This window comes from Nycticebus coucang, chromosome 7, assembly GCF_027406575.1.
Source record: "Nycticebus coucang isolate mNycCou1 chromosome 7, mNycCou1.pri, whole genome shotgun sequence".
Lineage (NCBI taxonomy): Eukaryota > Metazoa > Chordata > Mammalia > Primates > Lorisidae > Nycticebus > Nycticebus coucang.
The window spans coordinates 76,056,655-76,072,565 of NC_069786.1; the positions used below are offsets into that span (position 1 = coordinate 76,056,655).

General features: G+C 36.3%; 1 protein-coding gene across 11 annotated transcripts in view; it reads right to left on the reverse strand.

The window, feature by feature from the left end:
- Positions 1-231: 231 nt before the first annotated feature.
- The window catches only part of ZNF385B (zinc finger protein 385B), a 459,310-nt gene continuing 443,630 nt past the window's right edge, over positions 232-15,911 (reverse strand). For all 11 annotated transcript variants that reach the window (XM_053596741.1, XM_053596743.1, XM_053596751.1 and 8 more), the window contains 4 exons: positions 7,206-7,451; positions 5,785-5,963; positions 5,154-5,255; positions 232-1,714 (listed from right to left, as the gene is read on the reverse strand). In XM_053596741.1, the coding sequence (XP_053452716.1) occupies positions 1,496-1,714; positions 5,154-5,255; positions 5,785-5,963; positions 7,206-7,451 (746 nt within the window). In that variant the 3' untranslated portion in view covers positions 232-1,495. The remainder of the gene's footprint in view (positions 1,715-5,153; positions 5,256-5,784; positions 5,964-7,205; positions 7,452-15,911) is intronic.

The window sequence follows — 15,911 nt, forward strand, 5'->3', positions numbered from 1 at the left end:
CACAATTTTAACCCAACTTCTTAGTCATTCGGAGAGAAAACTGCAGTGAAGTTTCAGCTCAGAGAGATACTGTGAACAGTAATGAATAAACATGACAAATAAATATGTGGCAAATAAGAGATAAAAATGCTAACTGGATAAGAAGCAATCTTTGTATCCACTGAAAATCTTCCAGATGATTTCAAATTGGACTTGATTCTCAGAAGAAATAACATGGAAAATGCAAATAGATTTTTATTTTTTGTACTTTTATTGAAAAGGTACATTTAAAAAAATACACAGACATTTTACCATTTATAGATTGCAGATATAGATGCTCTAAATGAGTTCTATTTTGTTGTTTTATGCTAACTCTTGCCCCTGATATCACAAACATTCCAGTCTTGTTGATATCAGCGTAGAAAGGGGGGCGCAGGAGCATGACCTGCAACATAGTCAGTGAACAGAAAGACAGATTGTTCAATTACAAATGTTTTATCTTCTGTACATTATTGCATTAGGGAGCCACAAAATTATGTAGCATCATTACAAATGAAAACAGGTTAAAAATGAAGAAGATAATTATGTAGAAATACATGGATTCATTGTCTTCTTGCAGAATGCACAAGAGGTGCAAAAAATGTGCAATTTAGGAAGCTCTTTTTCAGTTTGTATCCATTTGCTTAGCAACTCAAACTGATGAGGAAGCTACAAAATAAGTTAAACACAAACAGCAAACAGGTAATAATTAGAGCTATGTTATATGGCTTTCTATTTCATTTAAATATCTCCAAATAAAATGTGAAATAAAGAAAATACATTACTTTATTTTTTGTTGTCTTAAAGAGAAAATTCAAAGCTACTTTGCTTCCTAACATTTACACAGAAACTAAAAATGATTAATTTGGACGAGAGATACAGATCTAGTACTACACAGGATACAACAGTACTTGGGTCTAAAACAGTACACAATCCCTGTCAACAATAGTACATCAAAAAGAAAATGCTGTGATCCGTTGGTAAGATGGCAGCCACAAGGAAGCACTTATGTTCATTGATATTTGTCCCACACTAGAATATGCCCAGTTGGACTCCAGAGTTATTTACAGACATCTGAGGAAGATCCTAGTTTTCAAGTCTGTCAGGAAAATATTCCATATTCTTCTAAATCAGATCACACACATGGAAAAATAGAGAATAAATTTTCTTTCTTTGTCTTTTTGACCAATACATGTTCAAGAAAACAATTATCTCAGGTACAGAAAGGGCATGGGGTGGGTTAGGGGAGGGAATAGGGAGAGAAAGCCTATGCTGCTCAGATTCCTAAATTCTAGGTGCAGTCCATAAGAGCACTCTTGAATCTAGTGATTTTTCTTTGGAATTGGGGCTTCACGGGGTAGGCTGCATTTTGCGGGTGGGTGGGGGCACTGCAACACAAAATGTTGAAATTGCTGAATCCTTTTGGCTTTCTTCCAAGCTTTCCTACTGGTCTCAACCATCTTGGAGCTTGCAGATGTCAGTATGGGGCAAAGAGGATGGAGGCAGGAGTGGCGCGAATGGGCCCATGCCCAGGCCTCAGCAAAGCCGGAGGAATGGCTGGAGCCTGGAAGAGTGAGGCGGATGGCCGAGGTGGGAGTGACAGCGCAGTGGACACGGCCGCTGCTGCCGCCAGAGGTGAAGACAGGAAGGCTGGAGTCAAAGGTTTCATCATATCTTTCTGGAATGCAAGTTTTGCCTAATTGGGGGAGAAAATCAGGGATGAGATAGAGACTTTTTTTTGAATAACAGTACCACAGACATCTCTTCAAAAGTAAAACATTAATATGTCTTAAATTTACTGTCTTTACTCTCAGGAGTCAAGAAATGATTATTTTCACAAAGCTACCTCTTGGTATAGCTTTCTTTTTTATTATTAAGTCATATATACATAGATCATGAATACATTTACGCCTTTGTGAGATTCAATGTGTTGATTATTTGTACAAATTAGAATGCTTACATCCTACTAATTAACATAGCTTTCACCTCATTTACTTAATCACAGTGTTAAGACATTTGTGTTCAATACTTGACAGATTTGACTTGCACCCTTGCAATATGCTCCATAGGTGTAGTCCCACCATTAACCCTCCCTCTATCAAACCACCCCCACCTTCCCATTCCCCTCCCCTTCCCTCCTTCATCCTGGGCTATAGTTGTGATTCATCTCTCATATGAAAGTGTGAGTGATTATAAATTGTTTTATAGTAGTACTGAGTATATTGGATATTTTTTTCCATTCCTGAGATACTTTACTAAGAAGAATATTTTTCAGCTCCCTCCATGTAAACATAAAAGAGGTAAAGTCTCTATCTTTGTTAAATGCTGCATAGTATTCTATGGTATACATATACCATAATTTATTAATCCATTCATGGGTCAATGGGCACTTGGACTTCTTCTAAGACTTGGCAATTACAAACTGAGCTGCAGTGAACAATCTGGTGCAAATATCTTTGTTGCCAATTGATTTTTGGTCTTTTGGATATACACCTAGTAGAGGAATTGCAGGATCAAATGGCAGGTCTACATTTAGATCCCTGAGTGTTCTCCAAACTTCTTTCCAAAAGGAACATACTAGCTTGCATTCCCACCAGCAGTGCAAAATCAATACTCACAAATCTGTAGCCTTTGTATATACCTACAATAGTCAAGGTGAAAAAACAATCAATGACTCTATTCCCTTTATAATAGTGCCAAAGAAGATGAAATATCTGGGAGTGTATCTAACAAAGGACGTGAAAGATCTCTATAAAGAGAACTATGAAACTCTGAAAAAAGAAATAGCTGAAGATGTTAACAAATGGAAAAATATACCATGCTCATGGCTGGGAACAATTGACATCGCTAAAATGTCTATACTTCCCAAAGCGATCTACAGATTCAATGCAATCCCTATTAAAGTACCTCTGTCATACTTTAAAGATCTGGAAAAATTATTACTTCATTTTATATGGAAACAGAAAAAAACTCGAATAGCCAAGACATTACTCAGAAATAAAAACAAATCAGGAGGTATCATGCTTCCAGACTTCAGACTATACTATAAATCTATAGTGATCAAAACAGCATGGTATTGGCACAAAAATAGAGAGGTAGACATATGGAAACACAATAGAAAACCAAGAGATGAACCCAGACACTTATCATCATTTGATCTTTGATAAGCCTATCAAAAATATAAATTGGGGGAAACATTCCCTATTTAACAAATGGTGCTGGATGAATTGGCTGGCAACTTGTTGAAGACTGAAATTGGACCCCACCTTTCTCTTCTAACAAAAATTGACTCTCATTGGTTAAAGGACTTAAACTTAAAACATGAAATTATAAAAATTCTTGGAGAGAGTGCAGGGGAAACACTTGAAAAATAGGCCTGGGAGAATATTTTATGAGGAGGCCCCCCTGGGCAATTGAAGCAACATCAAAAATACATTACTGGGATCTGATCAAACTAAAAACCTTCTGCACAGCCAAGAACACAGTAAGTAAAGCAAGTAGACAGCCCTCAGTATAGGAGAGGATTTTTGTAGGTTATATTTCTGACAAAGGTCTAATAACCAAAATCAACAGAGAACTCAAACTTATTAATAAGAAAAGAACAAGTGATCCCATTTCATTGTGGGCAAGAGACACAAACAGAAGCTTCTCTGGAGAAGACAGGTACATGGTCTACAGACACATGAAAAAATGCTCATCATCTTTTATCATCAGAGAAATGCAAACCAAAACCACTTTGAGATATCATCTAACTCCAGTAAGGGTAGCCCACATCGCAAAATCCCAAACTACAGATGTTGGTGTGGATGTGGAGAAAAGGTATAGCTTTCTTTACTGCAGTTTGTTTCCATTTCAGCACTTTTTTGGTGGTCTTTGCTCCCGGGCACTAAGGCACAAGGAAAAGCCCTGAAAGGATACGAATACTATTTGTCTTGCCATTCAGCAGTAAAACCTCCAAATATCCAGAAGGTTCCTGTTTATGCAATGGACTCTGATTAAAAATTCAGCCTGGCTTTAAATCATGATGAGACCTTGAGAGTTTGGGGGATGCTGTTTGTTTCTTTGAAAATATGCATGACTTTTCATTTCTCTTGGCTAAGGTGCCTTGAAGTTAGGTACCTGGGGGCCAGGTCAGCGGGGACTTGTAAAGAGTCAAGAAAACAGTTTAACCCTGGGTCACTGGCCAGTTAATGAATATTCCTTGAAATATACAGCTAAATCAAATTTCTATTATTGAGAAAGATGTAAATAGTCTAGAAAATCTCTACATAAAGGAATTCCAGGGTAGAATCCTCCTGTGAAGAAGGAAATCAAGCCTTTATTTCTCTCTTTTGCAATCAGAAGGAGCACTGTGAACGGGTAACACCTGCTGGCAGCATCAGATGGAGGCCTTGGAGAGGATGGAAGAGAATCTCAGGATCACGTCCAGCTGGACAATCCCAGCTCCATCCGCAGATGGAGCACTGCACTGGGCCCAGTCCCAGGAAGACTGTGAAAGCCATCCATCTGGGTATGTATATGACACCTATTCAGGGAGCCCTTAGTATTTTTGCAAAGAAACTGAAAACTGCACAGATTGAGAGCAGGTAACACAGACTGATTACCAACATGCCCACTAAAACAAAGAGAGAGGATAACACAAATACCATTTTTTGTCTAGAATCTCTCCCCAGAAAATTGCTGGAAAGCAGAGGGATATTAACTTAAATGGGTGGATTTTTGTTTTATGAAAACAATCCCTCTTTCCAGACTCAACACATCCCAAGAAATGTAAGCACACTTTCTGAAATACAAAACAAAAAACATATCCCAGGATTCCTCAGTCATCACTAGTCCTGTTCCTGAGCCTTCATTTATCTTTACTTATGCTAAAGAAGGCAGTGTTTTAAGTCTTGGTAAAGAGTAAGGTATTAGCTCTCAAGGAGGTTCAGTTTCTCTTTTCTAAGAAAGTTTTCTTCCATCTGTCTTAGAGGAGCAACTGAGCAGCACGTTCTAAAACTTCTGTCTATGAGGCTATTTTAATTGAGAATCTTTCCTGACTTTTAGTCCCTAGGCCATCTTTATGCATAGTGCCTGCCCAAACCCAGCAAGCCCCCCCCACAAAACAAGTGCGCAGGTGAGTGAGATAAACGTACCGCTAAAATACTTGGGCTCCGCTGGAGTTTGTTGTAAGGGCTGTATTTCGGCTTCAGAGGTTTCCCTGCAACTCGATCTTTATGCCTTCGGCTAGAAATATGCTGAAAAAAGTTTGATGCATTAGCTGAATCTAAATGGGAGTTTTAGTCCATGTAAAACATATGTCTAGGTAGACAATTTCTCCAATGCCAGGCCCATTGTTACAAGAAGGTTTGAGTAAAATTAAGACTTGTTCTCCTCTTGTAATGGCTCTCTGTCCCTTGTCTGTTCTTTACAGACCTTATCAGATTTTGCCTGTCACTCTAACTAGATTTTGAGACCTTGGAAGACAGACTTCACATCTCACTTTATCTTATCGGAAGCTCCTGCTCAACTGCCAGCTCCAGTGAAGTTGTGTTCATCTCTCTGTCTCTAACACCTGGCCTACAATAACACTTATAGTAAAAGGAGATACTCGAATACTTGATGCTGACTTTTTCTTCCTCCTAGCACCTGAAATATTGTGTATTATATGCAACCTATACCAGTGAAATTAATTGTGTGCACAGTGAGAACCACTTTATCAATGAGGAAATACACAATCAAGTGGTGACCCCAAATAATAGTGTATGCTAATTTCGGATTCTTTACCTGTTTGAGTTGAATTTCTGAATTAACATGAACATCACAAATTTCACAATGAAATGTCTTGTTCTGTAGTCCTGACCCCTTACTGCCATTCTGCATCTTTAATCTTGACCCAGGTCTAGGGTAGGATTTAATTGGACCAGCCCCATTACGAGCCTCAACCATGGTCTTGTGTTTAGATCCTAAGACAGAAAGAGACATAGATTAAATAGCTATTGAAGAACTACATGAAATCTTTGCTTTCTTATTCTTGAGAAGTTTGTCTTCAGGCTAAAGTTTCTAATACTTTTGCCATGACCGTTGTAATTCTGATTTTAAATGTTACACATTTTCATTGTAAAAAATAGAAAAAATGTAGGAGTATATAGTAAAGAAAATATTGAAGCATTTCTTCTTTTTCTTTTGACTATAAGATTTGGCATGATCTGTTTTTTAAAATTATCTGTTACTTTTATTTATAAATATTAGTTATTTTTTGAGACTTAAAAAAAATAATAAGAAGTTAACTGATGGCTCCATACTAAACCTCAGAGTCAAAGCATTCTATAATAGACATACTCTTATTTGACAATGTGAATGTTACTTTCTTTGCATTATTATTATTATTTTTGCTTAATATTTCGATGTAGCAATTGTCTGATTCCTTTTCTGAATGTATTTATGTTCGTTCGTTCTTTACGAGGTTTTTGTTTCTAGTCCTTATGTTAAAAATTGTTATTAAAATTTAAGCCTTTTTAATTTTGTGAAGGCAAAAAAATGGAAACCTAATAAACACATGTATATGTAAAAATAAAAAAATAAAACTAAGAAAATATGGAAAATGCAGAGAAGCATAAAAAAATAAAGATTACCTGTATTTTCACCCCTGAGAGGTAATGTAACCATTGTTACCATTTTAGTGCATTTCTTTTCAGGTTCTTTATCTACTAAATATATATTCAAAATTGGATCATACTAATTAAATATCCTGAAAATTTCATATAGCAAAACCATGCACACATTTCTTATCATTATGTTTTAATGGCTGAGTAATATATTCTACCATATTGGGTTACTCTGATTTATTCAGTATTTTCCTATGGCAGATATTTAGGCTGTTTCCATTTTTTATCTTATAAGTGTGTTGCAGTGAACATCGTGCATAAGTATTTATCTGCATCTCTGTCACTTCGTCAACGTGAGTTTTGGAACGCATGAGATGCTTTAAGGAAATAAAGGATAGGACAAGTGTTATCTCCAACCTGTTTTTGCCTTGCCATTTCCAAAGTCATGTGATCGTATTTTCTAAAATCACTCCTTTAAATCGAAAAGTAGAGAAGACACTGAATAAACCTAGTTTTTGAACAACAAAAGATATGGCATTCTGACAGGAAAGGTTGGGTTTTGTTACAAACGTTATTTAAATTCAAAAGATAGCAGCTAACCTGTGTTGTGTGCCTCTAGCTGTGACAGGGAATTCACAGCCACTTTGCATAGTGAACAATAAAGTAATTTTTTGGCTTTTTCTTCTTCTGATTCAGCAGCAGTACTGGGAGCTCCATTTGTGTTCTTAGAGGGAGAAGTGGCTGCTCCAGGTGGCAGGGGTGCGGTGCCAGACTTGAGGAGAAATGTGACACCTTCAGAGCTCAGTGGCTGACCGGAGCTGTTGCCTTTTAACTTCCCTTTATCTTCTAAGAAAGACACAGAGATGTTATTGAAGCCTCATCTATCCTATAAACATAGTGAAATCACCATAAAGAAATTAAAAATAGAAATGTGATTCCTGCAGCACAGACTTCGGTTCATAGACCTTGATTTAAACAGAATTCCATGTCCTCAGTTTCCATGCTATGTCAACCCAAGACCATGATCATTTATAAAAAATTGTTCTCCTACTTGGAGCAGGGAATTTTCTGTCTGATATCTGTGGGTTGTAAATTACACTACAAGGAAGTCTTTATTATATAACAAAAGTTGCTACCCTCCAAGGTAATTACATGATATGCAGATAGCATGAAAGAAGTCAGTAGGTCATGCTAGATTCATTTGACGACTCATGTTTTAATTATGACAGCGATACAAAGTTAAAATTCAATTTTTACACCAAGTTAAAATTTTAACTATGGGTTGTGGGTTGGAGGGAAGGGAAGAAACATGGTTAATTATGGTTATGATTAGGTAAGTTTTTACTGCTCTTTGAATGACAATGCAATTTATGGAAAATATAAGAGACAAGGATTCCATTCATTATGCTTATTAATTACTGCCAGTCTAAATCAAAAGTTTCAAATTATGACATTAACTGTAAGCACAATATGAAGATTAGCCAAATCATTTTAAGACATCTTGGTAGTTTGATCATGTAGCTGCTAAGTGCTTATAATCCTCAAGGCTCATGTGCAGGCTATAAGGGGTCAGAGGGACTTTAACAGAATCTAACTCATCAACGTTCATTTGCTATTCAAGACAGGCTGTTCAGTGACTCCTGGGGGAAAGAAACCAGAGCTTTGTAGGCAATAGCAAAAGCTATCACACATTTAATCCTAGTAGAGCTGGTGCTTAGAAAATGTCCATAGGTATGCTGATTAACTCTCAGTAAGAGAGAAGAGGAATTAAAACAGAATATATTTGCTAATTGCCTTAGCTAATTCGGAATTGTATACCCCTGGCCTGGACGACCAAGAGAGAAGGGGTGACTAGGCCACAACAATGAGGTGTTCCTGTGTATATGGTGCAGGTTCTGTATAGGGCCGAAATAAAGCTTTCAGGACTCATCAGCAATTATGGAAGATCATATATTTACTAAAGCAGAAAGAAAAGCCTAATTGATTTGGGGATCAGCAGTAATTTTCCATCGCTTTTCCTATGTTAGATCCATCTAGGTCAAGATTACACACAGCGTGGGTGTTGGAGAGAGATTCCAGATCTGCATGTTGTTTAGAGTGATGAATGCTGAGATCCTTTCTTATCCTTAGGTTCCACATTCTACATTACTACTCAGCAGGTATATTAAGACTTCAAGATGACATGAAATACGATGGCAAAGGTCTTAGACTTTTATTATACTCATCTCCATAGTAAGAGAGAAGGAAATAAAATCATTCCTCTTAATTGTTAATAATAAATTTGATTGGAGAATATTCTAGGCCTTAAACTGTCTCATCTATAAGGGTCACTCAGATTGAATCTGTAATCTTATACATGTAGAACTCATAAAGTACCAAACAATTCAGAAATCTTAATATTTGGCTCTTTGGAATTACTCTGTTTCTTATTGTGAAAACTTAAATTATTACATACCAAAATCTTTCCTTGCTTCAAGCATTTCATAAGATAATTCATATAAATTTGACTGCAAAGAATTTGACTTGAATCAATCATTTATTCACTTGTTCTCTCTCATATTACTATACCTGCCATTTATATAGAACTTCGTAGTTTACAAAGTGCTATCATTTACATTCTCTTATTATCTCTCAGGCAACACTTGTGAAATAAGTAAGGATGAAAATGATTATTCTTATCACAAAGATGAGGAAACTGAACATCAACAAAACTAAATAATGTCTGTTGGATCAGTAGGGGGGAGACAAGACCATAATGTTTTCTCTAACTGATCACTCGTGGTGCACTCATGTTTCAGCATAAGAGGAGGACTGAGGACTGAAATGTCATTACCAATATAAAAAATACAAGAGTCACTCTAGATGTGAAATAGCTGCTGCTTTATTTTTTACAATAGCAGTTTAGTTTTTCTGTTTGTTTTGTTTGTAGTTTTTTTGCAGTTTTTTTAGTTTTTTTTTTGTTGTTTGTTTGCTTAGTGTATTTTGTTTTGTTTTTAGGGACAGGGTCTCACTCTGTCACGCAGGCTGTAGTGTAGGGGTGTGATCACAGCTCACTGAGCCTCAGATTCCTGGGTTCAGTTGGTTCTCCTGCTTCAGCCTCCCAAAAGCCAGGATTACAGGCAGATGCCACCATGCCCACCTAATTGTTAAAGTTTTTTTTGCAGAGGTGAGGCCTCACTATGTTGCTCAGGCTGATCTTGAACTAATGGTGTAGTTCAAGGCAAATTTGCCTTAAAAGAAAATATCTATCCTGTTTAACAATCATCTGATTCAGGTTATAGTAAGACAATGTATAAAATTATATGTTTTTCTCTATATCCCTATTTCTTTAAGAAAACCAGATTTTCATTTTTTAAATACCTCCCTTTTAGAAGAGGTAATTTATGCATTAACAAGTATATATTATCAATATTTTAATTTTTAACATGTGCCAGACACTGAAGAGAATAGTAAATAAAAAAGGTATAGACTCTAAGAAAGTTACAGTTTAGGAAGAGGAAATGAGATAGTCATTCAGAGACCTCCAACTTATGATAGAAATGGGTAAGAGGCACGTAGGCGTAGAGCAGAAAACGCATTTCTACTGGGAAGAAAGAGACATTTTTCATTAAAGAAGTAGCAGTTTGAAAGTTAGATTTAGATAAGCATAGAATAGAGGTGAAAAGGTTTGGCAAGTAAATGGTTAGACATAGAAACATGAGGAAATACTTAGTTGTTAGAAATCTTGGGATTTTCCTGGTGAATAGCTGGTGAGGATATAGCTGGCAACAAATATAGTCAGAGATATTATAATAAAGGTCAGTTGAGCCGAAGGCAGAGACCTATCTGACAGGCAGACATTGAGGGTAGATACTTTCCTTTTAAAATACATTGAGAGGCATGCTGTGCTTAACATTTACATGATCTAAAATTTAGATTTTGTGTTTTTTTTTCCCCCCAAATAGGCTGGATCCTTAATTTCAGAGAAAATTAAGGAAAATTTTTGACTTTAAAAATGTATACGTGGTTTTATAATACATATTCAGGGAATTGTGTTTTGTGGTTGATGCCAACTAGTCAATAAAACATATTCTAAAACCAGAAAAGTCACTGATGTATTTCTATGTTTAAATTCTTTCTGGATATAGACCAGCATATTTCAACCTTCAAAGCCTTTTATTATAATTTTCATTATAATTACTTGATATTTTAATCAAATCTATTATATTATTTATCTTTCCTCATTGGCATTTTTAAAAACTCCTTATTTTGTACATTTGAAAGTTTAATTACTATACTGTTTACTTCTGTTTCTTTTAATAAAGATGCATGTCCTCTGGAACTTGTGGTTAATATGAATTCCGTTTTTAAGTATTCCCTCACCTAATGTTAATTAGCAGGTCTTCTGACTGTCTTAATTATTTCCTGATTACTCAAACACCCTTTTTAAGGTTGTATCCTACAGGATTTTGAAGTGAAATTTGCTTAGATACATCAGAATTGCCCTTTGTAACAAATATCCATAATTTATGCTTCCAAGTGAATTTATTTCTTCAAAATAGACTCCTTCAGAGCTTCTACATTGATTCACTTATTTTCCAAAACTCCAAACGTTTGAAAAGCCTTCCTTTGGGGGACTGTTTCCATGTCCAGTTAATAAATTATGTAAAGCAAATCATTCCTCAAAATTTGTCACCCTTTTTTTTAATTCCAAAAACTTTACTCAAATGAATCTACCTTATCCATCAAATTTAAAATTACGTTACTCAAACACAGCCTCAGAGGACTCATATGCTAACACAGAAGATCCAAATGACATGTCAGAAGTTCTAAAAAGCAGTTTTAAGAAATTAATATTGCTAGTTTATGGAAGAATCATGTTCATATATAAGTCCTAATTTAAAAAAGAAGCAACATAATATTCTACCTACAATGTTAAGTCTAATATTTTGAATTAGGACTATGCTATAATCAAATTTTTGTAATTCTATTTGTAAGATTTACTTTTGAGTTTAATTTTAATGTAATGAGATTTTTTAAACCGGTTTCAGTGGTTTCATAATAGATACATACTTTATATAATAAATTTTGACTCACTGTAGGAAATTTTAAAAATGAAGTCAGATAAATATTTTTAAACATTAAAACCACCCCTAATTCCAGCATTTAGAATCAAAGTTGGTAAGCTTTTCCTGTGCAGCACCAGATGATGCATAAGATCTGCAGGCTGTACCGTTTCTGTTGTAAGTGCTCAATTCTGCTTTGCAGCAGGAACGTGGCCATCGACATGGCTGTGAGCTAATAGAAGTCTTTTATAAAAAAAAATAAGTGGTAGGCAAGATTTAGCCCATGGCCAATATTTTGCTGATCCTTGATCTGGCATGATTCTGTTTTGGTATATATTGCTCCATACTAGTTTTTCACAATAGTAAATACGAACATACACATATTATTCTGTAACTAACATTTTCACTTAGGAATAAATCAAGAACATCTTTCCATGTCAGTAAATGTAGATAGACTGTGGTTTATAGTACCACATTACTTACATGGATGTTCTATATTCAAGTAATCATTTGATAGTTGGGTTATTTCTGGTTTGTACTTTTATTAATATTGAAATGATACTGAATGAAAGTTCTGTTGCCTTGATGAAGAATAGGACTAAGAACTGACAGCAATTGGCCCTAGGTATCATGGCCTGCCATGGCATGGAAAGTCCCGCAGAGGCCCCCAGACACATTTCTGTAAGATTTATAAGAGGTAGTAGAACCGATCCCAACACCCTATCACTCAGGCTATGTAAAAGTAGTCTGAGGATTGGACAACTCCCTGGAGTCATGAGTTTCTGGTCTGGTTGGGAATTCTGAATCCAGTGAAATGAGTAAGGCTAGAAGTGCACCTGAGAAGAGGACTCTGGCATTTCCTTCCCCATTCAGACCACAGCAGGTCTTGGCCATCTGCTCCCCATGCAGGTGAAATAGGGGACAGGAAGAAGGGAGGGAGGTGGGGCTGGATCAAGAACAGCTGGAAATAGAAGACACTATAATCTCAATTTGGCATGTTAGGGTTGAATAAGGTTTCTTTGGACCAACAGCATATTTTGAAAAGGTGGCCAGATTTGAACTTCATTGTTAGTGGCCAACACAAGGAGGCTGATCATCAGAACCCTGGCAGCAGAGGTGGAGGAGTGGACCTGCACCGGCAGCAGCTGAGGACAGGCTGAAAGAGGTCAGGGAGCCCACCTCAGGAAGCCTTCACACGTGGCCCCTGAGAGAGACAGACAGCATCTGGACAGCTACCACAAAAAGGACAACCATGATGGTTATTAAGCACAAAAATTCCTAATAAAAATTCTAATTCTTTCTCCTATCACTAACAACATAAAGGAAAGGAAAGAAAGAAAGAGAGAGAGAGAGGGAGGGAGGGAGGGAGGAAGGAAGGAAGGAAGGAAGGAAGGAAGGAAGGAAGAAAAGAGCAGACTATGCCCTTTTCCATGATTCAGCCTGAGCCAGAAGGAAGGGAGTATTGCATTGGATAAGAGCCTAAAGTTTCAGATAAGGCCACACATTCTGACATCTGATAATGTCCCTGAGGAATGACAAAGGGAGAGTCAATAAACAGTTACGGGCTGCCTGATGACATTTCAGTCAATAATGGACCACACACTATAGCAGGGGTCCTCAAACTGTGGCCTGCGGGCCACATGAGGTGGTGTGATTGTATTTGTTCCCATTTTGTTTTTTTTTCCTTCAAAATAAGGTATGTGCAGTGTGCATAGGAATTTGTTCATAGTTTTTTTTTTAAACTATAGTCCGGCCTGCCAACAGTCTGAGGGAAGGTGAACTGGCCCTGTGTTTAAAAAGTTTGAGGATCCCTGCACTATAGGATGGTGGTCCCATGTGATGATAATGGAGCTACAAATTCCTATGGCTCCGTGACACTGTAGTCATCATGACATAGTGTAGCACCTTGCTCACTGTTTGTGACGATGCTGATGTAAACAAACCAGGCAGATGCTGCCAGGCATCTAAAAGTACAGCACACACAATTTCATATAGTATATAATACTTGGTAAGGATAATAAACTACTGTGTTACTGGTTTATGTATTTACTAAATCATTATTTTAGAGTGTACTCCTTCCACTTATGAAAAAGAGTTAACTGTAAAGCAGACTCAGGCAGGTCCTTCAGGAGGTATTTCAGAAGGCTTCATTATCACAGGAGATGACAGCTCCATCCAGGTATTTTGTGCCTGACAATCTCCTTGTGAGTTAAGACGAGGAGGTGGAAGACGGAGACATGGGTGACCCTCATCTTACCCAGGTCTAGGCTAATGTGTGAGTTTGTGTCATAGTTTTTAACAAACATTTTAAAAATTAAAAAAATTGAAAATATGAAAAGTTTATAGAATAAGGATATAAAGAAAATATATATTTGTATATCTGTACAATGTGTTTATGTTTTAAGCTGTTACAAAAAGTCAAAAATTAAAAAAAATTAAAGTTTATAAAGTAAAAATATTACAGTAAGCTAAGGTTGATTTATCATTGAAGAAAGAAAAATATTTTTTTTATAAATTTAGTGTCACTTAAGTGTACAGTGTTTATGAAGTCTAAGAAATATTCAACCAGTGTAACCTGGTATCTTGTACCCTCAATGAATTCCCAACAATAAAAAAAAAAAAAAAAGAAAGAAATATACAGTAATGTCCTGGGCCTTTGCATTCACTCATCACTCACTGACTCACAGAGAGCAACTTTCAGTCCTGCAAGCCCCATTCATGGAGTGATACTGTGCCCTATATATATGGACTGCTTAAAAAATCTTTTCTAGGCCAGGCAGTAGCTCATGGCTGTAATCCTAGCACTCTGGGAGGCTGAGGTGTGAGGATCACTTGAGCTCAGGAGTTTGAGGCCAGCCTAAGTGAAAGTAATAACTTGTCTCTACTAAAAATAAAAAAAAACTAGCTGGGTGTTAGGGCAGGTGGCTGTAGGTGGGCTGAGGCAGGATTACTTTGAGGTTGCTATGAGGGAGGCTGAAACCGTGTCAAGCTAGCCTGGGTAATAGAGCAAGACTCTGTCTCAAAAAAAAAACTTTGATATTGTATTTTTATTGTGCCTTTTCTATGTTTAAAAACATAAGTAATTACCATTGGAGTACAGTTGCCTATAATGTTCCGAATAGCAACATGCTGTGCAGGTTTGTAGCCTGGGAGCAGTAGGCTATAACATTCAGTCTAGGTGTGTATAAGCCTCTGCCATCTAGGTTTGTTAAGTACTGTGCACCCTACAATATTTGCACAATGACAAAATCCTCTAATAACACAATTCTCAGAATCTATCCTAGTTGCTAATCAATGCATGACTATATAGGCAATCTTGTTTTTACCTCACTGAATTCATACATTCAATAAACCAGTTATATAAATAATATTGTATACAGATATCTCTGTAAATTTGTCTGATAATTTCCTTAGAACATAAACTTAAAAGAATTGCTAGGATACAGAGCATGTGCACTTTTGAGTTTTTGATGCATGTTGCCAAATTGCCCTTCCAGAATAGTCACACAAATTAACACTCTTAGGAGCTTCATAATAGATTGCTGGCTTCTCTGTCCTTTACCAACCTAATTATCCATTGTCTTTATCAATCCAACAGAGGAAATACGATATCTCTTTCGTAATTTGATTTGCATTCCTTTTATTATTAATACTAACGCAGAGGAATGTCTTTTTGTAAGATCAATGATGATTTGTGTTTCAAAGTAATTAAAAATTCTTATCTATTCTGAAAGGAAACAAAAAATTTGAATTAAATGCTGTTTTGAGAGTTAAAACATTCTACACTAAATAAGAAAACTTTACAGTAATAATGAACTTTCTTTTACATAAAACTAGTAGTGTTAAGTTGTTTAGAACATGGTGCTTGAAAGCTGAATCAGAGGCATAGTCCCTAGTAGGGAAATTTGCTTAGCCTAATGGCTACTCCAGGCAAACTGTACCTTACAGTAATAGTAAAAATAACAATAATAATCACAAATCAATAATAATGCTGACAGTACTCACTACAGATCAAGCACTATGTTAAGAAATTATTGCACTTTGTTTTCCCACATTCTAATCAGGTAGAAATTGTTATTATCTGTACCTATTAATTCTTCTTTATCTTTCATTGAGGTAAAACAGATACTGTATATACAGTTTAGTACATTTTCGCATATTTATACACTAAGGTAAACATAACTCATAGGAAGATACAGAATATTCCTACCATCTTGTAGGCTTGCCTGGACTCCCACTAGTGGATCCTGCCTCCCAAAGG